This window comes from Somniosus microcephalus, unplaced genomic scaffold (genome assembly GCF_052327205.1).
Source record: "Somniosus microcephalus isolate GS21.2 unplaced genomic scaffold, FLI_Smic_1.0 unresolved_chr2, whole genome shotgun sequence".
NCBI classification, from domain to species: Eukaryota; Metazoa; Chordata; class Chondrichthyes; order Squaliformes; family Somniosidae; genus Somniosus; species Somniosus microcephalus.
In genome coordinates, this window is record NW_028225180.1 from 70,228,237 (window position 1) to 70,255,494 (window position 27,258).

Consider the following 27,258-nt stretch of genomic DNA (forward strand, 5'->3'; position numbering starts at 1 on the left):
GAATGGATTGCTAGGTGGCTGCAAGACAGAAATCAGAGAGTAGGGATAAAGGGTAGCTATTCAGTGTGGCAGAAGGTGGATAGTGGTGTTCCACAAGAACAGTGCTGGGACCACTGTTGGTCACCATTTATATTAACGATTTAGAGTTTGGAATCAAAAACACAATTTCTAAATTTGTGGACAACACCAAATTGGGAGGGATAGTCAATACTGAGGAGGAGTGCAATAAATTACAGGAAGACATTAATAAACTTGCAGAATAGGCATGTCATTGGCAAATTAATTTCAACCTAGATAAGTGTGATGTATTACATTTTGGTAAGAAAAGTAAGGAGGTCACATATTACTTCGAAAATAAGAGAATATATGGGGTAGAGGAGCAAAGGGATCACCGAGTACAAATACACAAATCATTAAAACTTACATCGCAGGTCAATAAGGCCATAACAAAAGCAAACCAAGCACTAGGTTTTATTTGTAGAGGGATAGAATTGAAAAGTAGAGAAGTTCTGCTAAACTTGTGTTGAACCTTGGTTAGACCACACTTGGAGCACTGTGTATAGTTCTGGCCATATTATAGAAAAAGCATAGAGGCACTGGAGAAGGTGAAAAAAGATTTACAAGGATGCTACCAGAACTGCGAGGTTATACCTTCCAGGAAAGTTTGAACAGGCTGGGTCTCTTTTTTTTCTCCTGAAAAGAGAGGGTTGAGGGTGGCCTATTAGAAGTATTTAAAATTATGAAAGGTTTTGATACAGTAAACAGAGTGTTTCCACTTGTGGGGAAGAGTAAAACTAGAGGCCATCAATATCAGATAGTCACCAAGAATTCAAATAGGGAATTCAGAAGAAACATCTTTAGCCAGAGAGTGCTGCGAATGTGGAATTCGCTACCACAGGGAGTGGTTGAAGCGAATAGTATAGATGCATCTAAGGGGAGGCTTGATAAGTCTTTGAGGGAGAAGGGAATCGAGGGTTATGCTGATAGATGGATGGGAGGAGGCTCGAGTGGAGCATAAATGGACTGGGTTGGGCCAAATGGCCTGTTTCTGTGCTGTATATTGTTTGTAATTCTATGTAATCCACATGTACTCCGTTAAGCAATAAGAAGGGAAATAGCAATGTTCCCCCTAATTTCTTTTGCGTGCGGGGCCCATTCACAATTTTGTGCATGTGCCAAATCTACCACAGAAAAGCGGGTAAGCGGCCTGTGCGGGATCTCCAGACAGCTGTGCGGTTGTGCAGCTTAGCGGGAATGTTGCAGTGGAGGTGAGATAGAGGGGGAGCTGGGGGAAACTCGTGGAGGGTGAAGGTTTGGGGAGATACAAAATATTTCCTTTGATGGTGGAAGTGAAAATGTTGATGTACTGAAGGAGGAGGATGTGGGTCCATAGTTAGAGATCACTGTAGCGAAGGATTTGGATCTGAGTAAAATAGCCGAGGTGGATAAGTCACTGGGCCCAGAGATAATGCACCCCAGGCTGTTAAAGGAAATCAGAGGGGAGATAAAAGGGACTCTGACCACAATTTTTCAATCCTCATATAATATCAGAAAATACAGGTGGACTGAGAGAGTCCAAACAATGTCTCTCTTAAAATGGGGCGAGAGGATCAGCAGGTAACCAATTAGCCTGTTATTGGTGAGCAAGCTGTTCCAATCTGTAATTCCAGGTCGAATTATTGAACATTTAGAGATAAAGGGGAGGCTGGAACAGATTAGCTGTAGAAAGTTGTATTTGGTAAATTTGATGCAGTTTTCTGAGACGTGTCTGTATAGATCTGATATAGAGAGATCCATCACCCATGTGCTTTCTGACCTACATTGGTAACACTTCAATTTAAAAATTGTCATCCTTGTTTTGAAATCCCTCCATGGCCTCGCCCGTCCCTATCTCTGTCACCTCCTCCAACCCCAAACCATCGCGATCTCTGCGATTCTCCAATTCTGGCCTCTTGCACCCCCCGCCACCCCCGATTTTAATCACTCCTCCATTGGTGGCCATGCCTTCGACTGCCCTAAAGTCTGGAATTCCCTCTCTCACTCCCTTAAGACGCTCCTTAAAACCTACCTCTTTGACCAAGCTTTTGGTCACCTGTCCTAATATATGGCCGGATTCAAATTGTGTTTGTTAACGCTCCTGTGAAGTGCCTTGGAACGTCGTATTACGTTAAAGATGCTATGTAAATGAAATCTGTTGTTGTGCAGACTGTAATCTTGCCTCATCAACCCGATAAGTCGGAGATCTGGCTATTCCACCCAACCAGGATCACTGCTGTACACCATCTCATTTGGATCCTGCAGATACTTTACAGCACATTCAGCTCATCTGCAACCTTTTGCCGGGCGAGCTACAGTGCCATCCTGTGGGCCCCCACGCCCTAGAGTACTCTGCCCGCCATCTTGTGCCAGACACGGTGCACTGTCATCCTGTGGGTGGGGCTGGGTCTGTGTATTGTCAGTGTCGGGCTGGGTGAGTGGTATGTTTCTGTGGGACTGCATCAGTGGGGTGTCTGTCTGGGGCTGCGTCAGCGTGGTGTCTGTGTGGGGCTAGGTCAGTGGGGTGTCGGTGTGGGGCTGGGTCAGTGGGGTGTCGGTGTGGGTTCTGGGTCAGTGGGGTGTCGGTGTGGGGCTGGGTCACTAGCGTGTCAGTGTGGGGCTGGGTCAGCGTGGTCTGTGTGGGGCTAGGTCAGTGGGGTGTTGGTGTGGGGCTGGGTCAGTGGGGTGTGGGGCTGGGTCAGTGGGGTGTGGGGCTGGGTCAGTGGGGTGTGGGTGTGGGGCAGGGTCAGTGGGGTGTCGGTGCAGGGTTGGGTCAATGGGGTGTCGGTGCGGGGCTGGGTCAGTGGGGTGTGGGTGTAGGGCTGGGTCAGTGGGGTTGCGGGGCTGGGTCAGTGGGGTGTCGGTTCGAGGCTGGGTCAGTGGGGTGTGGGTGCGGGGCTGGGTCAGTGGGGTGTGGGTGCGGGGCTGGGTCAGTGGGGTGTGGGTGCGGGGCTGGGTCAGTGGGGTGTGGGTGCGGGGCTGGGTCAGTGGGGTGTGGGTGCGGGGCTGGGTCAGTGGGGTGTCGGTGTGGGGCTGGGTCAGTGGGGTGTCGGTGCGGGGCAGGGTCAGTGGGGTGTGCGTGCGGGGCTGGGTCAGTGGGGTGTGGGTGTGGGGCAGGGTCAGTGGGGTGTCGGTGCAGGGCTGGGTCAGTGGGGTGTGGGTGCGGGGCTGGGTCAGTGGGGTGTGGGTGCGGGGCTGGGTCAGTGGGGTGTGGGTGCGGGGCTGGGACAGTGGGGTGTGGGTGCGGGGCTGGGTCAGTGGGGTGTGGGTGCGGGGCTGGGTCAGTGGGGTGTGGGTGCGGGGCTGGGTCAGTGGGGTGTGGGTGCGGGGCTGGGTCAGTGGGGTGTGGGTGCGGGGCTGGGTCAGTGGGGTGTGGGTGCGGGGCTGGGTCAGTGGGGTGTGGGTGCGGGGCTGGGTCAGTGGGGTGTGGGTGCGGGGCTGGGTCAGTGGGGTGTGGGTGCGGGGCTGGGTCAGTGGGGTGTGGGTGCGGGGCTGGGTCAGTGGGCTGTGGGTGTGGAGCTGGGTCAGTGGGGTGTGCGTGCGGGGCTGGGTCAGTGGGGTGTGGGTGTGGGGCAGGGTCAGTGGGGTGTCGGTGCGGGGCTGGGTCAGTGGGGTGTCGGTGCGGGGCTGGGTCAGTGGGGTGTCGGTGCGGGGCTGGGTCAGTGGGGTGTGGGTGTGGGGCTGGGTCAGTGGGGTTGCGGGGCTGGGTCAGTGGGGTGTCGGTTCGAGGCTGGGTCAGTGGGGTGTGGGTGCGGGGCTGGGTCAGTGGGGTGTCGGTTCGAGGCTGGGTCAGTGGGGTGTGGGTGCGGGGCTGGGTCAGTGGGGTGTGGGTGCGGGGCTGGGTCAGTGGGGTGTGGGTGCGGGGCTGGGTCAGTGGGGTGTGGGTGCGGGGCTGGGTCAGTGGGGTGTGGGTGCGGGGCTGGGTCAGTGGGGTGTGAGTGTAGGGCTGGGTCAGTGGGGTGTGGGTGCGGGGCTGGGTCAGTGGGGTGTGGGTGCGGGGCTGGGTCAGTGGGGTGTGGGTGCAGGGCTGGGTCAGTGGGGTGTCGGTTCGAGGCTGGGTCAGTGGGGTGTGGGTGCAGGGCTGGGTCAGTGGGGTGTGGGTGCGGGGCTGGGTCAGTGCGGTGTGGGTGCGAGGCTGGGTCAGTGGGGTGTGGGTGCGGGGCTGGGTCAGTGGGGTGTGGGTGTGGAGCTGGGTCAGTGGGGTGTGGGTGTGGAGCTGGGTCAGTGGGGTGTGGGTGCGGGGCTGGGTCAGTGGGGTGTGGGTGCGGGGCTGGGTCAGTGGGGTGTGGGTGTGGGGCTGGGTCAGTGGGGTGTGGGTGTGGGGCTGGGTCAGTGGGCTGTGGGTGTGGAGCTGGGTCAGTGGGGTGTGGGGCAGGGTCAGTGGGGTGTGGGTGCGGGGCTGGGTCAGTGGGCTGTGGGTGTGGAGCTGGGTCAGTGGGGTGTGGGTGTGGGGCTGTGTCAGTGGGGTGTCGGTGTAGGGCTGGGTCAGTAGGATGGATGAACAACAGCTTGTAAACTATACAGGGTCGGTGAGAGGGGAAGCTCCTGGTTTCAGAGCCTCACTGGAAAGAAACGATGGCCCAGATATTCTGATCCCTATGGGTGGGTACGTGCTGTGTACCCACCTGTAAGGACATTGGAAATGCCAGTTTCGGGCATGCACAGCGCATGCGCTGAAAACCGTTATTCCCGATCTGTCACGAATGTTCTTGACAAATCCTCCGGCTGCCTTGGAGAAGGGCCTCTGCAGGCGGATAGTTCTGCTTTTTAGAGACCCATCGCCCGCAGAAAACCCTTACAATTCTTACGCCTGTTAAAAGCAGGCGTAAGACTTGCTTTTACCAGGATAAGAGTTGAAAAACGTAATTTAAAAAAAAATAAAAATAAATTCTTACTTATCATTTAAAAATACTTTAAAAAAGGTAAGTTTATTTTTAGCCCCGTTAAAAAAAACTTTAATTTTTTTTTCAAACATTTAATTTTTGTTAAAATATTTAATTTATATTGTAATTTCAAGTCATTTTAAAAATGTGATTTTTTTTTTAAAGTAAAGTTTTACTATGTTTTTGGGGTGATCTCCATTCATATATTTGACAGGTCTTCCAAGTGTATGTAGGGAGATTCCCTTTGATTGGCTCCCCATGGCCCACATGATCCCAGGGACGCTGCGAACTGCCTGCGCACCTGGGATACAAGTGCCCTGCGCACTCGGAGTTTGGAGAGGCCCAGGAGCTGAAGTGTGTGCGGCCCGGGAGCCCTCCGGTAAGTTCGTAGCTTTTTCCAGATCGCAGGCCTCCACAAGCGGGAGGCCTGCGATCGGAAAATATGGGCCGGTTTATTTAAGGGTAAGCTTGATAAACAAGAGGAGGAAAGGAATTGGAAGATTCTGCTGATCGGGTTAGATGAAGAGGGACGGGAGGAGGTTCATGTGCAGTATAAACACAGGAATGGACTGTTTCTGAGCTCTACATTCTATGTAATTCTCTATTAAAAAGGGAACTGACGGCGCTGCATTTTCTGAAGCAGTTTTGTAAGAGGAGAATATTGGAAGCTTTGCTCTAATTCTGTAGCCTGCAACAAGCAAACTCCTCCGATGGAACTGGGAGATTCCAGTTGCCCTGCCGGAGCACGTGGAATGTTTTGTGAAAGTGACATGAGTTTAACAGTCTCTGTAACATTAAACCACAAATGAGTCTTGTGTATTTCAGAGGAGAGAGTTTGATCAAAGGGATGTGCCCAGTTGACATGTGGGTGAAGAGTTAGACAAGTTTATCTCCATCTCCAGCCTCCCTTTCCCCTCAATGTTTTGTCGCTTCCCAAATCTCTGCCTTTTTTTCTCAAAACTCAATTGGAGAGATTCAAACGTGGAATTTTTGCTCCTGCCACAGCATTGAAATGACAAAAATCCAGGTCACAAATGAAACATAGTTTACCACGGTCACAGTCACAATCATTCCTCATTCTTCTCGACCTCTGCATTCTTTCACGCGGTCGAGCACAACATCCTCCAACGCCTCTCCTCCACTGTTTTAGCTCAGTGGGACTGACCTCGCTTGGTTCAACTTTTACCCCTCCAGTCGTAGCCAGAGAATCTCCATCAATGGCTTCTCTTCCTGCTCCCGGACTGTTAACACTGGAGTCCCCCATTGATCGCCCCTCTCCCCCTCCTATTTCTCATCTACATGGAGACATTATCAGAAGACAAGAGATCAACTATCACATGCATGCTAACAACACTCTGTTCCACATCTCCACAACCTCTCTCCACCCATCCACTACCTCTGCTATCTCCCGCTGCTTGCCCGACATCCAGTCTGAGATGAGCTACATATTTCTCCAGTTGAACATTTGGAAGACCGAGGACATGGTCTTCAGCCCTCGCCATGAATTCTGTTCCCCCGCCAATGATTCCATCCCCGTCCCAGGCTGTGTCTCGGATTGAAACAGACTGTTTACAACCTCAGCATTCGATTTAACGTCAAGCTGAGCTTCCGACTCGATATTCTCTCCATCACAAAGACCGCCTAAATCCAACTCTGTAGTATTATCCATCTTCGCCCCTGCATCAGCCCACCTGCTGCTGAAATCCTCATCCATTCTTTTATCACCCAGAGAGACTCTTTTTCCAGTGCTCTCTGGGCCACTTTACTCCTTTCACTCTCCGTAAACTTGAACACATCAAAAACTCTGCTCACCGATCACCCAGTCCTTACGAACCTACATTGGCTCCCGGTTCCTCAGCACCTCCAAATTAAAACTCCCATCCTTGAGTTTAAATCCCTCCCATGGTCTCATCCCTCGCTCTCTCTATAACCACCTCCAGACCTACAAACCTCAACCCCTCTATTCCTCTTACTCTGGCCTCTTGTGCATTTTACCCTCTCCTCCCCCCCATCTATGCCGGCTGTGCCTTTGGCGGTCCCGGCTCAGTGCTTATCAATTCCCCACCTAAACCTCTCCTCCTCCCTCCTCTTTTAAGACACTCCTAAAACTCACTTATCTGACCAGCCTTCCTTCTACCCCTTTTATTCAGCGTCCACCTTTTATCTGATTCAGTTTCTGTGAAGCGCCTTGCGATAGTTTTAGATGTTAAAAGCGCTGTAGAAATGTAAGACGTTGTTATCTGTTTATTGTACCCGTGTCAGTGTGAGTGACACAGCAGATAACTGAATCTTAAAAGGTCTCAAACTTGGTTGTAACTTAATTCTGGAGAATAACTTCAGCTATATTTTGGGAAAAAATACTGACCCTAGACAGAATCACTTTTACATTTTCCCAGTGGGGAAAGGAAAGGACGCTGACTGAGAGTTTGATTGGACACATACACAGCGAGACACGCGCACAAGTGGAGAATATTCACTGTAAAACAGCAGTCAAATCTACCACACATAGTAGTGATAATGGGATAGTAATAGTGAAAAGGGCAGCGACGGGGAAGAATGTCTGAAGTGTGTTCAGGAGAACTTTCTTGATTCGTATGTTTCCAGCCCAACGAGGAAGGAGGCATTGCTGGATCTGGTTCTGGGGAATGAAGTCGGTCAAGTGGAGCAAGTGTCGGTAGGGGAACATTTAGCGAACAGTGATCACAGTATCATAATGTTTAGATTAGCTAGTGAAAAGGACAGGGTGCAATCTAGAGTAAAAAAATATTTAATTGGCGGAAGGCTAATTTCAGTGTGTTGAGAATGGATGGGTAAATTGGAATCAAATATTGGCAGGCAAAATTGTGATCGAACAATGGGCTGCTTTTAAAGAGGAGATGGTTCTGGTACAGTCGAGGTACATTCCCACAAGGGGAAAAGGTAGGGCAACCCATCTCAGAGCTCCCTGGATGACGAAAGAGACAGAGTAAGATGAAGCAGAAAAAGGATGTCACGTTGAACCAGGCTGAATATAGAAAGTTCAGAGGGGAAGCGAAAAGGAAATAAGAGGGGCAAAGAGATAGTATATGAGAATAAACTGGGAGGTACCATAAAAGGAAATCCAAAAGTCTTCTATTGGCATATAAATAATAAATGGGTAGTAAGAGGAGGGGTGGGGCTGATTAGGGACCAAAATGGAGACCTATACTTGGAGGCAGAGGGAATGGCTGAGTTACTAAACGAGTACTTGGCATCCATATTCATCAAGGAAGAAGATGCTGCCAAAGTCATAGTGAAAGAGTAGGTAGTTGAGATACAGGATGGGATAAAATTTGATAAGGAGGATGTACTAGAGAGGCTGGCTGTACTTAAAGTAGATACGTTACCAGGACCGGATGGGATGCATAATAGAATGCTGTGGGAGGTAAGGTTGGAAATTGTGGCGGTACAGGCCATAATCATCCAATCCTCCTTGTATATGGGGCTGGTGCCAGAGGACTGAAGAATTGCAAATGTTACACCCTTGTTCAAAAAAAGGGTGTACGGATAAACCCAGCAACGACCGGCCTGTCAGTTTAACTTCAGTAGTGGGGAAGCTTTTAGAAACGACAATCCAGGACAAAATTAACAGTAATTTGGACAAGTATGGATTAATTAAGGAAAGCCAGCACAAATTTGTTAAGGGCAAATCGTGTTTAACTAACTTGATTGAGTTTTTTGATGCGGTAACAGAGAGGGTTGATGTGGTGTACATGGACTTCCAAAAGGTGTTTGATAAAGTGCCACATAATAGGCTTGCCAGCAAAGTTGAAGCCCCTGGAATAAAAGGGACAGTGGCAGCCTGGATATGAAATTGGCTAAGTGACAGGACACAGAGAGTAGTGGTGAACGGTTGTTTTTCGGACTGGAGGAAGCTATACAGTGGTGATCCCCAGGGGTCGGTACTAGGAGCACTACTTATCTTGATATATATTAATGACTTAGACTTAGGTGCACAGGGCACAGTTTCAAAATTTGCAGATGACCCAAAACTTGGAATTTTACTGAACAGTGAGGAGGATAGTAATAGACTTCAAGAAGACATAGACAGGCTGGTGGAATGGGTGGCCACGTGGCAGAAGAAATTTATTGCAGAAAGTAGCGAAATTATACATTTTGATTGGAAGAATGAGGAGAGGCAATATAAACTAAAGGGTACAATTCTAAAGGGTATGGCTGAACAGAGAGACCTGGGGTATACATGCAGAAATCGTTGAACATGGCAGGGCAGGTTGAGAAAGCGTTTTTTAAAAAAAAAAAACATACGGGATCCTGGGCTTCACAAATAGAGGTATAGAGTTCATTTATTACAGAGATGTGGTTACAGGATTTTCAGACGGGATAGAGAGGGTGGTACAACGGGAGGCGGGGTCACGGTATTGATTAAAGAAACTATTACAGCTGTGAGGAGGGATGTTCTGTTGGAGGGATCACTAAACGAGGCTATATGGGTCGAATTGAAAAACAAAAAAGAGGCGAGCACACTGCTGAGAGTGTACTACAGACCCCCAAACAGTGAGAGGGAAATAGAGGAAGAAATATGTGGACAAATTTCTGAAGTGCAAAAGCTATAGGGCAGTAATAGTAGGGAATTTCAACTACCCCAATATTAACTGGGATAAAATTAGTGTGAAGGGTATTAAAGGTACAGAATTCCTAAAATGCATCCAGGAGAACTTTTTTAACCAGTATGCAGCAAGCCCAACAAGAGAGTGGGTGGTTCTGTACGTAGTTTGAGGGAATGAAGCTGGACACAGAGAAGGCGTAGCAGTTTTGGTGCTAGTGTACTGGTCTCGCTAGACGTGCTCCTATCTAGTTCTCCAGCAAGTTAAACACTTATTCAAATAATTCCTCGAGAAGCCGGTTTGCTGTTTTGAAGCTTTACTTGAACAAATTTGTGAAAGTGTAAACAAAGGCAAAGTATGTTTTGTACATAGAACTGAGTACTGTACATTAGATGTTACATAAGATACTAGCTGGGGGGGCCCGGCGTTGCCTAGGCTTTTTTGTAGAAAGGCAGTTTACAGGGCCGCGCGGTTGACGGCCGGCCGCTGCTGCTCCCCCGCTCTGTGTCTCGGGCCGAGCGGTTGTCAGGCCCGACCCGAGTGAGCCCAACTCACCTCCCGCTCCGGCGGGCCGGGAGCGGGATACTGTGCCGGAGCCGCAATGTGGGGGTTTGTTGTGCTGGTGCTGTTGCTGTCGGTATGAAAAAAAGGCGGCGACGTTTCGGGAGGCTGCAGGATTAGGCCCGCCCACACATGGAATGAAACGACCCCCCGTGATGTACCGATTGGTCAACCATCAGGTCACTGAACTGTAGGATTGGTCAACCATCACGTCACTCAACGCTAATGAGCGGTAGGATTGGTCAACCGCTAATGAGCGGATTTTTGAACCTTTTTTGTATACTGTCGGAACAATCTTTGTCTGACCAAAAAGTAAATACGCCTATGATACTCCCCTGATCATAACTTTTCTTTTGATATAACATATGTGTAGGTACGCTCTATAACTTTTGAGTGTATAGCGGACAGACAGACGGAGACTAATTGTATACTAACTAACATTTGAGCTGGACTTCTGTAAATACCAACTAATAACTTTTTATAAACAAGGTATTGTCAAATACTACACTGACAAAGTTGCTATCATGTTAACAAACAAGGATACTCACAGATAATGCGTCAGGCCTAGCATATGAGATGAGATGGCATAAGATTGAGATTCTCACATGGAATGCTCCATTACTCAGTAAGCTTCTTTCTGGGAAATTACTTCCGGGGTCAAACGGGAAGAAAGGTCAAATGACCTCTGCTGCATACTAACACTGCTATATGATAACTACCACCAGAGGGTGCTATATGCATGTAATAAGTCCAGACCAGCTAGTGACCATAATTCTGTTAGATTTAAGGTAGTTATGGAAAAGGACAAGGATAGACCAGGAATAAAAATTCTAATTTGGGGAAAAGCAAATTTTGCTAAGCTCAAAGGTGATTTAGCCATAGTGGACTAGAAACCGCTACTTGAAGGAAAATCAGTGTCAGAGCAGTGGGAGGCATTCAAGGAGGAGATCCGGAGGGTTCAGACCAAACATGTGCCCTTAAAGAAAAAAGGTGGGACTAACAAATCTAGAGCCCCCTGGATGTCTAGGGACACACAGGGTAGGATAAAGAAAAAAAGGGAGGCGTATGACAGATACAGAGGGCTAAATACTCCAGAATCTTTAGAGGAGTACAGAAAGTGCAGGGGTGCAATTATAAATGATAGCAAAGAGACAGCATGAAAAATTCTTGGCAAGTAAAATCAAAGAAAACCCAAAGATGTTTTATTATAAACTAGCTGGAGTGCCCGGTGGTGCCGAGGCTTTTTCGAGGGCATGTTGTTGGAAGAGAGAGAGCGACTGGGGGGGAAGAGAGAGCGCGACTGGGGGGGGGAAGAGAGAGCGCGACTGGGGGGGGAAGAGAGAGCGCGACTGGGGGGGAAGAGAGAGCGCGACTGGGGGGGGAAGAGAGAGCGCGACTAGGGGGGGAAGAGAGAGCGCGACTGGGGGGGGAAGAGAGAGCGCGACTGGGGGGGGAAGCGAGAGCGCGACGGGGGGGGAAGAGAGAGCGCGACTGGGGGGGGGAAGAGAGAGCGCGACTGGGGGGGGAAGAGAGAGCGCGACTGGGGGAAGGGGGGGTGACGGCCGATTGCGGCTGGCCGGGCCCGGTTGCCTTGGTAACCCTCCTCCCCTCTCCGCCTCCCGATCTCCGGGACCGGGCCTGGGCCTGAGCGGCTTGAGATGGCCGATTGCGGCTGGCGAGCCCAGTTGCCGGGGTAACCCTCTCTGCTCCCCCTCCCCTCCCGAGCCCCCCCCACCCCCACCCCGCCGAATGAAGCGTGAGGAGCTTGCAGTGAGCCCAGCCAGCCTTTACCAAGATGGCTGGCCGCTGGTTCAGAATCGGGCCCAGTGGGGGGTGAGGTTAGGGAGGAGCTTGCCACAAAACAATTGCCTAGGGTCCAGCATGGCTGGCAACAGACGCCCAGGCTTCGAGGCCTACCTGCAAAAATGGGGAAAGGTAGGAAAATTAATGAGATTAGATAAAAGATTTGGAAAGTAATTGTTTTTAAAAAAAGTTAATGTGTTTTAAAAGCAACTTTTTTTTTAAAGACGCAGAAAGCGGGAAAAAGAAATGAAAAGTTTGGAATCAAGATGGCGGCGACCCACCTCGGTTCAGAACAATAAGGTCCGCCCCCACACGCACCGATTGGTCAATCGTCCTGTCACCGAAGCGTAGGATTGGTCAATCGTCCTGTCACTCGACTCTAGGAGGGCCCGCCCGCACGCGCGACGAACCCGCACCCGCCACGCAACGATTGGTCGACCGTACGATTGGTCAACCTTAATGTCACTCTGCTAATGAGCGGAATTTTGAACCTTTTTTGGATACCGCGGGCGCAGTTTTTGTCTCGCCGAAATAAATACGCTTATGACCGTTCCAGAATCGTAAGCTTTCTTTTGATGTAACGCACGTGTAGGTACGCTCTATAACTTTAGAGTGTATAGCCGGACAGACACACCGAAGGACAGAGAGACAGACAGATGTATACTGGTGCCCGGTGGTGCCGAGGCTTTTTCGAGGACATGTTGGAAGAGAGAGAGAGAGCGACTGGGGGGGGGGGAAAGAGAGCGAGCGACTGTGGGGGGGAAAGAGAGCGAGCGACTGTGGGGGCGGGGGAAGAGTGAGCGACTGTGGGGGGGGGGAAGAGAGCGAGCGACTGTGGGGGGGGAAGAGAGCGAGCAACTGGGGGGGAAGAGGGGGGGGAGAGGGAGAGGAGGGGGGGCGAGGGGGAGAGGGAGAGGAGGGGGGGCGAGGGGGAGAGGAGGGGGGGCGAGGGGGAGAGGGAGAGGAGGGGGGGGCGAGGGAGAGGGGGGGGGCGAGGGAGAGAGGGGGGGGCGAGGGAGAGAGGGGGGGCGAGGGAGAGAGGGGGGGGCGAGAGAGAGGGGGGGAGAGTGGGGGGGGGCGAGGGAGAAGGGCGAGGGAGAGGGGGGGAGAGGAGGGAGAGGGGCGAGGGAGAGGGGGGGGGGAGAGGGGCGAGGGAGAGGGGGGGAGAGGGGCGAGGGAGAGGGGGGGGAGAGGGGCGAGGGAGAGGGGGGGAGAGGACGGAGAGGGGGGGGCGAGGGAGAGGGGGGGGAGAGGAGGGAGAGGGGGGGGCGAGGGAGAGGGGGGGAGAGGGGAGGGAGAGGGGGGGGCGAGGGAGGGGGGGGCGAGGGAGAGGGCAAGGGAGGGGGGGTGAGGGAGAGGGGGGGGAGAGAGAGAAGGGGGGGAGGAGGAGGAGGAGGGAGAGTGGGAGGAGGGGAGGAGTGTTTTGAGGGGGTCAGCGAAAGCAAAAAAAAAATTTTTTCAAAAAGAGGTGTTAAGATGATGGGAGGCCATCTTGAAAGTTTTTTAATGTTTTTAAAAAGCTGCCACGGAGATGGAACGTGCAGTCTGTGAAACCAACAGAAATTTTTTTAAATTTTTTTTTTTATAAACGGGTGTTAAGAAGATGGGAGGCCATCTTGAAAGTTTTTTAATGTTTTTGAAAAGCTGCCACGGAGAAGGAACGCGCATTCTTGCTGAAAACACCAAAAGTTATTTGTTTTTAAACGGCTGTTAAGAAGATGGGACACCATCTTCATTGTGTTTTAATGTTTTAGACGTTGTGTTTTTACGTTTTACACATTAAAGAAAAAATAGCTCTTAACAAATAAACACACAGAAGGTGAGAATAAAGATGGCGGCCACTCACCTCAGTTCAGAACGATAAGGCCCGCCCACACACGCACTGATTGGTCGATCGTCATGTCACCGAAGCATAGGATTGGTCAATCGTCCTGTCACTCGACTCTAGGAGGGCCCGGCTGCACATGCGACGAACCCGCCCCCGCCACGCATTGATTGGTCGACCATCGGGTTGGTCGACCGTACGATTGGTCGCCCTCAATGTCACTCTATGGTAATGAGTGGATAATGAGCGGAATGTTGAAGGTTTTTCGGATACCACGGGTGCAATTTTTGTCCGGCCGAAACGTAAATACGCTTACCTTCGTTTTGGAACGGTGAGCTTTCTTTCGGCGTAACGCACGCGTAGGTACGCTCTGTAACTTTCGAGCGCATAGCCGGACAGACGCACACCCGAGGACAGACAGAAGGACAGACAGATCGACTTCTTTATTTATATATATATAGACTAGCTGGGGGGAGCCCGGCTTTGCCAGGGCTGTTTTGGGCCGGGCGGTTTAAATCGAGTGCCAGGCTTTGGGGCCCTGTCTGTGTCCCTTTGTGAAACAATGGCTGGCAGATCCCTGAGATGAAAACGATTAGTCCCGCCCACACACATACTTAATACCTTGAAAGATGAAAGTGAAAGTACTTATAAAACGTTTTTGGTAAATCTTATGTTATTTTTAAAAGAGATACTAACTTTCAAAGTAGTTTGAGCTGGAAGCTGAAACAATGGCTGCCAGATCCCCGAGATGAAAACGATTAGTCCCGCCCACACACACACACACACTGATTGGCCAACCATCAGGGGAGCTTACTGTAGGATTGGTCAATCGTGACGGCACAGGATTGGTCGAACCTTGACGTCAGTCAATCAATGCTAGCAGATAATGAGTTTAATTTTGAAGGTTTTTCGCATAAGGCGCGAACAATTTTTGTCCGACCGAAAAGTAAATACGCTTACCAGCGTCCCGGAAGCGTAAGCTTTCTTCGGAGGTAACGCGTGCGTAGGTACGCTCTATAACTTTGGAGCGCATAGCCGGACAGACGCACACCCGAGGACAGACAGAAGGACAGACAGATAGACAGACAGAAAGAAGCATCCGTTTATATATATATACTAGCTGGGGGAGCCCGGCTTTGCCAGGGCTGTTTTGGGGTGGGCGGTTTAAATCGAGTGCCAGGCTTTGGGGCCCTGTCTGTGTCCCTTTGTGAATCTGGTGCTGGGCAACATTTTAAATCGAGTCCCAGGCTTTAGGGTCCTGCCTGTGTCCCTGTCTGTCTACCTTTTAAAAGCTTGAAAGATGAAAGTGAAAGTACTTATAAAACGTTTTTGGTAAATCTTATGTTATTTTTAAAAGAGATACTAACTTTCAAAGTAGTTTTAGCTGGAAGCTGCAGTCAGAGCTGGTAGTGAAACAATGGCTGGCACATCCCTGAGATGAAAACGATTAGTCCCGCCCACACACACACCGATTGGCCAACCATCAGGGGACCGTACTGTAGGATTGGTCAATCGTGACGGCACAGGATTGGTCGAACCTTGACGTCAGTCAATCAATGCTAGTAGATAATGAGTTTAATTTTGAAGGTTTTTTGCATAAGGCGCGAACAATTTTCGTCCGACCGAAAAGTAAATATGCTTACGACCGTCCCGGAACCGTAAGCTTTCTTCGGAGGTAACGCGCGCGTAGGTGCGCGGTATAACTTTCGAGCGCATAGCCGGACAGACGCACACCCGAGGACAGACAGATCGACCGATTTATTTATATATATAGAATATAGAAGAAGATATATATATATATTGCGAGTAAGAGGATAACTAAAGAAAGGGTAGGGCCTATTAGAGATCATGAGGGTAGTCTGTGTGTGGAGGCGGGAAACATCGGTCGGGTTCTTAATGAATACTTTGCGTCTGTTTTCACAAAGGAGAGGGGCGAAGCAGACCTTGCTATCGGAGGAGAGGAGTGTGAAATATTAGATGAAATAAACATAGTGAGAGTGTAAGTGTTAAGGGGTTTAGCAGCTTTAAAAGTGGATAAATTCCCAGGCCTGGATGAAATGTATCCCAAGCTGTTAAGTGAAGCAAAAGAGGAAATAGCAGAGGCCCTGACCATCATTTTTCAATCCTCTCTGGCTTCAGGTGTTGTGCTGGAGGACTGCTAATGTGGAACCCTTGTTTAAAAAGGGAGAAAAGGATAGACCGAGTAATTACAGGCCAGTCAACCTAACCTTGGTGGTGGGAAAATTATTGGAAAGAATTGTGAAGGACAGGATAAATAATTTAGAAAGACATGGATTAATCAAGGATAGTCAGCACAAATTTGTGAAGGGAAGGTCGTGTCTGACAAACTTGATTGATTTTTTTAAGCAGGTAACAAGGAGGGTAGATGAGGGTAGTGCGTTTGATGTAGTGTATGTGGACTTAGCAAGGCTTTTGATAAGGTTCCACATGGCAAACTGGTCACGAAGTTAAAAGCCCATGGGATCCAGGACAAAGTGTCAAGTTGGATTCAAAACTGGCTAGGAGACTCATGGGGTTCCGCATGGCTCAGTACTAGGTCCCTTGCTTTTTGTGGTATATATCAACGATCTCGACTTGAATGTAGGGGGTATGATTAAGAAGTTTGCAGATGATACTAAAATCGGCTGTGTGGTTGATACTGAAGAAGGAAGCTGTAGACTGCAGGAAGATATCAATAAATTGTTCAGGTGGGCAGAGCAGTGGCAAATGGAATTCAGTCTGGAGAAGTGTGAGGTAATACATTTGGGGAGGGCTAACAAGGAAAGGGAATACACACTAAATGGTAGGACACTGAATAGTGTAGAGGAACAAAGGACCTTGGAGTGCATGTCCACAGATCCCTGAAGGTAGCAGGCCAAGTAGATAAGGTGGTTAAGAAGGCATACAGAATGCTTGGCTTTATTAGCCGTGGCATAGAATACAAGAGCAGGGGGGTTATGCTTCAACTGTATAAAACACTAGTTAGGCCTCAGCTAGAATACTGCGTGCAGTTCTGGTCACCACATTACAGGAAAGATGTGATTACACTAGAGCGGGTACAGAGGAGATTTACAAGGATGTTGCTGGGAGTAGAGAAACTTAGCTATGAGGAAAGACTGGATAGGCTGGGTCTGTTTTCCTTGGAACAGAGGAGGCTGAGGGGAGACTTTATTGAGGTGTATAAAATTATGAGGGGCATAGATAAAGTGAATAGAAAGGACCTATTTTCCCTTAACAGATGGGTCAAAAACCAGGGGGCACAGATTTAAAGTAATTGGTGGAAGGTTTAGAGGGGATTTGAGGGGACATTTCTTCACCCTGAGGGCTGTGGGGGTCTGGAACTCACTACCTGAAAGGGTGGTAGAGGCAGGAACGCTAACCACATTTAAAAAGTACTTGGATGTGCACTTGGGCTGCTCTAACCTGCAGGGCTACGGACCGAGAGCTGGGAAGTGGGATTAGGCTGGATAGCTCTTTGATTGCTGGCGCGGACACGATGAGCTGAAATGGCCTCCTTCCGTGCTGTAACTTTCTATGAAAAGCAAGGATGTTATGATGAACCTTTATATAAAAAAAACTGAGTCGGCCTCAAAGGAGTACTGAGTCCAATTCTGGGAACCGCACTTTAGGAAGGATATGAAGGCCTTCGAGAAGGTGCAGAGAAGATTCCAGGGATGAGGGACTTCAGTTACAAGAATGGACTGGAGAAGCTGGGGTTTTTCTTAGAGCAGAGAAGTTTGAGAGGAGAAATAACAACAGAAAACGCTGGAAAAACTCAGCAGGCCAGGACAGCATCCGTGGAGAGAGAAACAGAGTTAACAGTTCAGGTCGATGACCTTTCGTCAGAACTGGAAAAAAGCAGGAAATGGAAAGCAGGTTTAGGGGCTGGGAAAAGGGGGAGGGGATGAAAGAACAAAAGTTTGAGGGGAGATTTGATTGAGGTGCTCAAATTCATGAGGTGTCTCAACTAGGGTTGCAAAATTCTGGGAATTTTTAAAAGAGGAAACTTTCCATGTGAATTTTCGGGAATTTATGGGAATTTTGGGAATTTATGGGAATTTTGAGTTTTTTTGCACACTGATGGTTTTTGTCTCTGACCCTTATATTATCTTTGTCGTCAAAATAGACATACTGTTCCATACAAATAGAAGCAGGCTTTCAAAACTTTATTTAGGTTATAATTTTGAACTTTATTGAACCCCCACAAAAAAGACCCATCTAAAATAAAATAAAAAGAGCTTCAGCATATTTAGCCTGTAATTTGTCCTTATTTTGTCCCTTTGAGTCTTCTACTCATGAGTCTTCTGAGTCTTCTACTCCTCATTGCTCCTCCTGATTCTCTGACTCTGGTTCTGACGTGTCCATTTCCTCCTCTGTGTCAGTGTCTAGCTGTGTGGTGGACACTTCTGTATCTGGCTCAATAAGTTGTAGGTTCGCCCGGATAGCCAATATTGTATTATTATTTTGTATATTTTAAATTGAAGGACAACAGAGTTCAACAAGTAACAGGTTTATTTGGTATAAAGTTTGATTTACTTACTGCATCATCACAACATCAGCAGAAAACAAAATGCCTTCCCTCAGGCCCCCTAACCTGGATCTTAAAAAAACTATAGCAGTCTTACAGATGCCTGCAGGCCAATCACAATTCGATATGCAAATATTACAAATAGAGGGAGCTAATCGCTCATCCACTCATCCAACCAATCAGGACACATTTGTTCACAGTCACACACAAAAGTTGTAATTATTAAAACAAGCCAAGTAAGAAGATAAACATATATTGATTAAGAAATTCCTTAATAATTAAGATTCCATCTCTGTTAGTAATTTTAAGAGAGGACCTGTGGGGAAAAAAAAGAAAGAAATACAAAAAAAACAATATCATGCTAGCATGTGCTTTTTTGGGCAAAATTCCCAAAATTCCCAAGCTAAACTTCCCGTGGAAAATTTCCGGAAATTTCCCGGAAACTTTCCACCCCGTTGCAACCCTAGTCTCAACAGAGTAGATGGAGAGAAACTGTTCCCATTGGCGGAAGGGTCGAGAATCAGAATACGGAGATTTACGATGATTGGCAGAAGAATCAACGGCGACATGAGGAAAAACTTTCTTACGTAGCGAGTGGTTAGGATCTGGAATGCACTGCCTGAAAGTGTGGTGGAGGCAGATTCAATCGTGGTTTTCAAAAGGGAATTGGATAAGTACCCAAAAGAAAAAAAAATGCAGGGCTACGGGAAAAGGGTGGGGGAGTGGGACTAGCTGAAGTGCTCTTGCAGAGAGTCGGCATGGGCTTGATGGGCCCAATGGCCTCCTTATGTGCTGTAAACATTCTATGATTCTATCTTTCTATGATTCTACATTGCACGGGCTCATTAGTCAGGTGCTGACACCATGAGAGATGTTCAATATATTCAAATAGAGGCACCAACCAGGACAAATCTCCATGATCACACGGACAATGTCACTGCCCATAGAGACCAGAGAAATCACACCCAGCTATATATTGTGTATGTGGAGAGATATCATATTCTTAAAATACCAGAATTTAATATCAAAACTCAACAAATCAAAAATATTAAACAAACATGTAAATAAAAATAATCCAACACTGCCACACTGTGTACAACCGAGTGAAGGATCATATAATTCATCAATGATCACCTGCTCGTTATTTCCCTGCAGAATATTCTCTACCTCAGGGATAAGGCTGGTTTTGACCTGCATTGTGAGTAAATCTCACCAATGGGCGCTGCCAGTGCGGAGTCTCGGCCGACGGGAGCCCGTCTGGAACTGGGTTGTGGAGATCAGCGGGACTCACTGGATTTCACTGGGCAGCTGTCTGTGTCACACCTGATGTGGAGAGTTGATCGTAACACTCGGGAAATACTTGATCCCGGAGCTAACAGCTGTTGTACTGATGGGGGAGGAGGGACTTGATATCATGCTTAACAAGGCAACGTTCCCATTCTCATTTTAATATTTTTGTCTAACCCTCTATTAATATATTTATTACAGAGCGTCAGAATCTGGGAACGGCTGTCTCCACCATGGCTGAAGGCCCAAACAGGGGCAAAAATCCAACATCTTCAACAAGAATGGGAATGGACACAGGTAGGTTCACAAAATACTTTAAATATAATTTCTGTCCTGACAAAGGTTCTAGATCTCGTGCAACAACCTGAGCTCACACAGGAAGAGGAAACTTACTGTAAGAAATAGGAGTACGCCATTTGGCCCTTCGAGCCTGCTCTGCAATTAGTATCCAATAATCTATCGATCTTTGTCTTGCATATACTCAACGACTGAGCATCTACAGCCTCTGTGGTAGAGAATTCCAAAGATTCACAACCCTTTGACTGAAGATATTTTCATCGCATTAGTCCTAAATGGCCGACCCCCTTATTCTGAGACTCTGACCCCTTGTACTAGACTCGCCAGGCAGTGGAAACATTCTCCCAGCATCGACCCTGTCAAGCCCCTTAAGAATTTTATGTTTCAATGAAATCAGCTCATGGAACTGGGCAGGGGCTGAGTACAAAACAGGAAGTGAGTGACCATCTGGAGGGGCACTGCAGTCACAGGTGGCGAGAGCCCCAGATTACTGAAACTGTCCAATAGATGCCTAGTACTGGTATACAGTCAGGAGAGAGTGGTACGGGGAGTTTTGAACATTGACTCCAAACCCCACAAGGTCTCATGGCACAGATCAAGCATGGGCAAGGAAACCTCCTGCCGATAATCACTCATCACCCTCCCTCAGCTGATGAATCTGTACTCCTCCATGTTGAACACTACTTGGAAGAAGCACTGAGATTACCAAGGGCACAGAATGTACTCTGGGTGGGGGACTTCAATGTCCATCACCAAGATTGGCTTGGTAGCACCACTGCAGGGCGAATCCTGAAGGACAAAGCTGCCAGGCTGGGCCTGTGGACAGGTGGTGAGAGAACCAACACGAGGGAAAAACCTACTGGACTTCGGCCTCACCAATCTACCTGTCGCAGATGCATCTGTCTATTACAGCATTTGTAGCAGTGAGTACCGCACAGTCATTGTGGAGACGACGTCCCGTTTTCATACTGAGGACGCCCTCCATCGTGTTGTGCGGCACTGCCACAGTGCTAAATGGGATAGATTGCGAACGGATCTAGCAGCTCAAAACTGAGTATCCATGAGGCTCTATGGGCCATCAGCAGCAGCAGAATTGTATTCCACCACAATCTGTAACCTCATGGCCCAGCATATCCCTCACTCTACCACTACCATCAAGCCAGGGGACCAACCCTAGTTCAATGAAGAGTGCAGAAGAGCATGCCAGGAGCAGCAGCATGAGTACCTAAACATGAGGTGCCAACCTGGGGAAGCTGCAACACAGGACTACGTGCATTCTAAACAGCAGGAACAGCATGCTACAGACATAACTAATCGATTCCACTGCCAACCGATCTGAACAAAGCTCAGCAGTCCCTCCACTATCGGCGCACCCCGAATGCAGTGTGTACCATCTACAAGATGCACTGCAGCAACTCGCCAATGCTTCTTCGGCAGCACCTCCCAAACCCGCGACCTCTACCACCTAGAAGGAAAATGGCATCTGGCGCACAGGAACACTATCATCATCTCCCCCCTCCCCAATCGAACACCATCCTGACTTGGAAGTATATCGCCATTCCTTCATCGTCGCTGGGTCAAAATCATGGATGTCAGTCAATAACGGCACTGTGAGAGTACCTTCACCACAAGGACTGCAGCGGTTCAAGAAGGTGGCTCACCGCCTCCACATCAAGGTCAATTAGGGATGGGCAATAAATGCTGGCCTTGCCAGCGCCGCCCACATCCCAGGAATGAAAAAAAATGTACAGTGCCTGACACTTGTGTGGTTCAAATATTCTTTGCCAGTTACCAGCCCAAACCTCGATGTTATCCAGGTTTTGCTGTATGCGGGCATGGACTGTTTCATTATCTGAGAAATTGCCAACAGAGCCAAACACACTGCACTCATCAATGAGCAGCCCCACCTCTGAACCTTATGATGGAGTGAAGGTGAATCAGCTTGAGATAGTTGCGGCTAGTACGCTGCCCTGGTTTGAGGAATATATTGAGATAATTGAAAGTCAGACAATAGATTGAAAAACAAGGCATCAAGTTGGTGATCTCTGGATTTTTTTGCACTGGACTGCTTAAGGAGGCAGGTCAATGTGTGAGTTCGGGGAAAAGGGAAGGGACGGCCGCGATCCGAACAGACCATTAATATTGGCTTTCAGAAAAGGTGGATGCAGCAGGCAGAAGATAATCAGTTGATATGATTGGAGTTTGGGGGAATCCAGATCTGAGACTAGGGAGTGTAATTAATACAACTGTTGGAGCAGGATCAGCAGATTAATGAAATACTGTAAAGATATTACCAGGAAAAAAAGGAGGGCGATTTTGAAGTAATGAGCGATAAAGTCATTTTATTTATTTTTTCAAAAGGGAAACCAACGAGGTTGAGCATTAAAAAGAACATCGACTGAATGTTACGTGTGTGAATGTAAACATCATTCCAAACACATAGGAAAGCTAAAACCAAGACTGATTGGGGTCCAGTAACTGCGATGTTTGAACAAGACTAGGAGAGAAATGCTTCTGGTTAGAATGTTTTCAGCAGCGAGAGAACATTGTTGTGGGTGGCTGTATTAATAGCTAGATTGTTAGATTGTATCAGTCCCAAAATCAGACCAGAGCACTCAATACTGCAGGAAATCACGAGGAATGTTGAACATGTAGTAGGAAGGTGAAAAGGGAGAGCGCGCGGGGGTAGTTAAAATGGTATATGCGACAAGGCCAACAGATAATATAAAAAGTCAGGGTTTATATGAAGTGAAATAATAATTCAAGGCTGTCGGACTCGGGATGAAGGGGGAATCTAGTTGTAGAGGATGAAGTTTTGAGGAGATACCATATATTTTCTTTACTTTCTAAGCATGATTTTGGTAGTGCGAATGTAGGTGTAATTGAGGAGGATGTGGGACCATAGTTTGAGATAACCGTAGAGAAGGACTTGGATTTTAGAAAAATAACAATATGGAAAAGTCACTGGTCCCTGAGAAAATGCACTCCAGGACGTTAAAAGAAGTCACAGAGGCGATAGAGAGACTGCACTATTTTTCAATCCATTTAGATATAAACAATATACTTGATCGCTGAAGGAGCCCAAGTAACGTCTCTGTTCAACAATGGAGGAGAGAGGAAAAAACGGGTATCTAGAACAGTTGGTCTATGGCAGTCGTGAGCAGACGCCTGGAATTTGTAATTTAAGGTTGAATTAGTGAACGTTGCGATAAAGGGGATGATCAGGGGAGGCTGGAATGGATTAGCTGTAGACAAGTCGTGTTTGAAAAATTTAAACACTTTTTTTAAAGAATTGACTATGTAGATTGACTGGATGTAGCAAGTGCGTTGTATGTGGTTTTTCACAAGGTGTTCGATGTAGCTCACAGGAGGCTTCAGCCGTCTGGTATAAGAGGAAATGTTGCAGCTTGGATATAAAGTGGATTGTGTTAAGTTTTCTCCATTTGTGTTCACAGATCCGAACTCTTCAATCATTGAGTTCTTGACAAAGTGTGACGATTTCCAGCTGTTCAAGTTGACGAAATTCTACTGGGACAGACTGGAACAGGCGATTGAAGTAGGGGTGGACGGAGTCAGCTCGTTGTTAACACACAAGAAGCATTTCAGTGGACAAGAACATCGGGTGAGTGGGAGGGACACAGAATGAGTTTGGATTATTTAAACATCACAGACCTGATAGGATATCAGATCTTAGAATCACAGAATGTTACAGAAGAGAAACAGGCCAATAGGAAAGTAAGGATTATAATTGTTGATGATGTAAATCTGAAACAACACAAATGTGAAAATACCCAGGAGCTCCGTCGGTATCTGTACAAAGAAACAACAGGGTACCAGGTCCGATATAACCCATGTGGGCTGAACTCAAAGGGAACCAATAATTTTAGTAGCACTGGGAAACGGAGTTGGGAAACAACTGACGGGATTTGGAAGCAAGTTCATGAGTTGAGTGACCTACAAACTACTTAAAGTAAATTGCGGAACTGTAACCAGTGAACAAGTTTTGGACCCAAACAGCGCAAACAACCCAACAAAAATACCTGTGGGGAGTGTTGGACCAACCAAATAGAATGATCCAACTTATATTGATTCAGATACCAGAGCTAAATCAACTTGTTGGTTCTATGAAGATCCTCAGGATATTCAAGTAAATTATACAGCTATAGTTAGTAGAATCACGGAAACTTATAGCACAGAATGAGGACATTCGACGTGTCGTGTCTCTGCTGACTCTTTGAAATAACAGTCCTGATTAGTCCCAAGTTCCAACTTTTTGTCCATAGCCCTGTAAGTTCCTCATCCTCAAGTACTGTACTTGTCTAAATCCCTTTAAAATTATTTATAGAATCAGCTTTCACCAACTTTTCAGGTAGAGCATTCCTAATCCTGACAACTCTGAGTGAAAACAATTGTCCTCATCCTCCCTCTAGATCTTTTTCAGTGATTTTTAAAAAAATCTGTGACCTCTGGTTATTGAACTACTCACCAGAGGGAATAGTTTTTTCTCTCTCTCTTCGATCAAAACCTCTCATCATCTTTAAAACCCCTATTTGGTCACCTTCTTTGTTCCAAAGAGAACGTTCCTAACTTTTCCAACCTAGTAGTAGGAAACCTTGGAGTCTGAATACTAACCAATCCAGACAGGTTCTCAGCATGGGATACCAAAGAATTACTGAAAGTGCCCCAATTTATACACCTAGATCAGGGGGTGTTAAACAGACAGTTCCATCCTGTCCATGTAACTGAAGTCGCTCATCCCTGGTGCTGGCTGTAATTTATTAACATATGTCTTTACAAGTGACAGTTTTGTCCTGTGATGGTCTAACAGTTTCCCCACCACCGACATTAGGCCGACTGGCCTGTAGTTGCTGGGTTTATACCTCCTTTTTTGAACAGGGGTGTGACATTGGCAACTCTCCAGCCCTCTGGCACCACTGACATGTCCAAGGAGGATTGGAAGATTGTAGCTAGAACAACGACAATTTCCACCCTTCCTTCCCTCAGCAACTGAGGATGCATTTCATCCGGACAGGGTGGAGTTTATACTTTGAGTGCTGCCAATAATTTAAGTGCCTCCCCTTTACCTATTTGCATCTTGTCCAATTTCTCTATTATCTCTTCCTTTACTGTGACATTGGCAGCACCCTCTTCCTTTTGTGAAGACTGATGCGAAGTATTAATTTAGTACCTCAGCCATGCCCTTTGTCTCCACAAAATGATCTACGTTTTGGTCATTAATCGGCCCCACCCTTCATTTGATTAACCTTTTACTATTTAAATATTTATAAACGACTATAGTATTTCCCTTTATGTTAACCAATGATATTTGCTCATGCAATCTCTTAGTCCCTCATATTTCCATTTACAGTTCTCCTGCACTTTCTGTATTCTTCTTGATTCTCTCTATTGTATTATGAATATGACATTTATTATAAGCCAACTTTATCTGTTTAATTTTAACTTCTATATCTTTAGTCATCCAGGGAGCTCTAGCTTCCTTCTCCCTCATAGGAACGTGTCTGGTCTGTACCTGTGATATCTCCTCTTTGAAGGCTTCCCATTGCTCATTTACTGTTTTACCTGCCAATTTTTGTTTCCAATTCAACTGATCCGTTTACAGCTCACTGAAGTAAGCCCTCTTTCAGTTGAGCATCTTCACATTAGATTGATCATTGTCCCTTTCCATTACTGCTTGAAACCTAATGATATTGTGATCGCTGTTCCCCAAATGCTGTCCCATTGAAACGTGCTCCACTTTCCCCATTTCATTGCCCATAACTAGATCTAGCACTGCGTCCTTCCTTGTTGGGCTGGAAATGTATTCATCCTCTAATCATTTCAGGAATTCCATCCCTCCTTGGCATTTACTCTGTGTTTTCCCCAGTCTACTGTCACTCTCCCCCACTGCACTATTTGTTTCTTCCCTATTCCCCCATAACTCATTATATCCAGGAATGTTAAGTTCTGATTCCTCCCCTTGTTTGAGCCAGGCCTCCATATTGCTATTATATTATAACCCATATGCCTGCAGCTTACCAACATTATTGGTCACGCCCCGTGCATTGATGCATATGCATTCTAGACACGCCTTAGTCTGTTTGCATTTCTCCCCTGTCTGATTCCTCCTCTTTCTGGATTGTTTCATATTCTAGCGCTATTTGTCTCTCGCAATGCTCGATACACCTTGGGGCCGATTTTCAGTGTGCCGTGAGGCGGGCTTTTAGGCATGTGCGGGGCAAAAATCCCGAATTCGGGGGTCCTGACTCCATCCCGTCCAAAACCCGCCTCCACGTAAGTTTCAAGGGAGGCGGGTACCTACCCCGCACTGGGACCCACCAACCCGAGGCGGGAAGGGATTAGTGCCAATTAACTGCCTGTTAACAGGCAGTTTTTAGCCTAATCCCTATTTTGAGGGGTGTAGTGTAGGATTCCCGACGGCTCCAAACCACGCCAGGTTAGGGCAGGTGGGCCGTCAGGTTGAAGGACTTGGAGGGGTTGTGATGTCGGTGTTCAGGTGAGTGATGGGTGCATGAGTGCAAAGGTAAGTGTTTGGTGTGTCTAAAGAAGTTTAAATTACCTGTACTTACCTCTACAGCCTTTCTTCCTCTAGGCTTCGGGAGTCCATCATTCAGCCGGCACTGAAAGCAGAATGGCCGCGAGCTGTCAAAAGTGACAGCTTTCAGTGGCCGGGGAGAGTTCTAACTGAGTCTGTGTAGAAGGACTCAGGTTAGAAATCAGACTGTCAGTGTTTGACAGCTTTAAACAGCTGTGAAACGCTGATATTTCATCTGTCAAGACATCCTGACAGATGAAATTTCAGTCTGTGATGTCACCTGTTGCTGGGTGGCCCTTAATTGGCCTGCGGGCTCAACAAGGTCAATCAAGGGAAAATCGTGTGGATTGGCCGGACGTCGATGGAGGCGGGACTAAAACCCGAGGTAGTCCCGCCTCCTTCCCGACTGCTGAATGAAAACCCAGCCCCTTGTTTCTGCTCTCAAGCTCTTCATCCTGGTTCCCGTCCCCCTATCAAATTAAGTTAAACACTCCCATTCATGGCCAATAGTTGCATAGAGCATTGCTGAGGCCACAATGGACTGAGCAGGATTGAGCTCCTAACATCAGAATGAACGAATAATGGGGAGTGGAGTCAGAGCAGGGCAGAACGGATCATACTAGGACCTTGGACCTTCCATTACAAAACAGAGCTGAATTTATGTCATTAAAGGGGAAAAAAAAAAAGAGATGAGGAGACCATGATCCGGGTCTTATGAATGCTTGAAACGATAAAACAATTGAATTGTAAACAATCGAACTGTAGACAATACTGTGGACCTTGGACCGTAATTACTAAACCAGAGACATGATACAAGCCTCAAGACGAGACCAATGGTCAGCCCCAATTCACATTGAATTGAATGTGTAGCAGTCCGTCCAGTATCGAAAGCATTAATGTGT

General features: G+C 47.5%; 1 protein-coding gene across 2 annotated transcripts in view; it reads left to right on the forward strand.

The window, feature by feature from the left end:
- The window catches only part of LOC147092798 (NACHT, LRR and PYD domains-containing protein 3-like), a 110,590-nt gene that overhangs the window by 35,458 nt on the left and 47,874 nt on the right, over positions 1-27,258 (forward strand). For both annotated transcript variants that reach the window (XM_085976048.1, XM_085976049.1), the window contains exons 4-5: positions 19,708-19,803; positions 23,259-23,425. In XM_085976048.1, the coding sequence (XP_085832174.1) occupies positions 19,708-19,803; positions 23,259-23,425 (263 nt within the window). The remainder of the gene's footprint in view (positions 1-19,707; positions 19,804-23,258; positions 23,426-27,258) is intronic.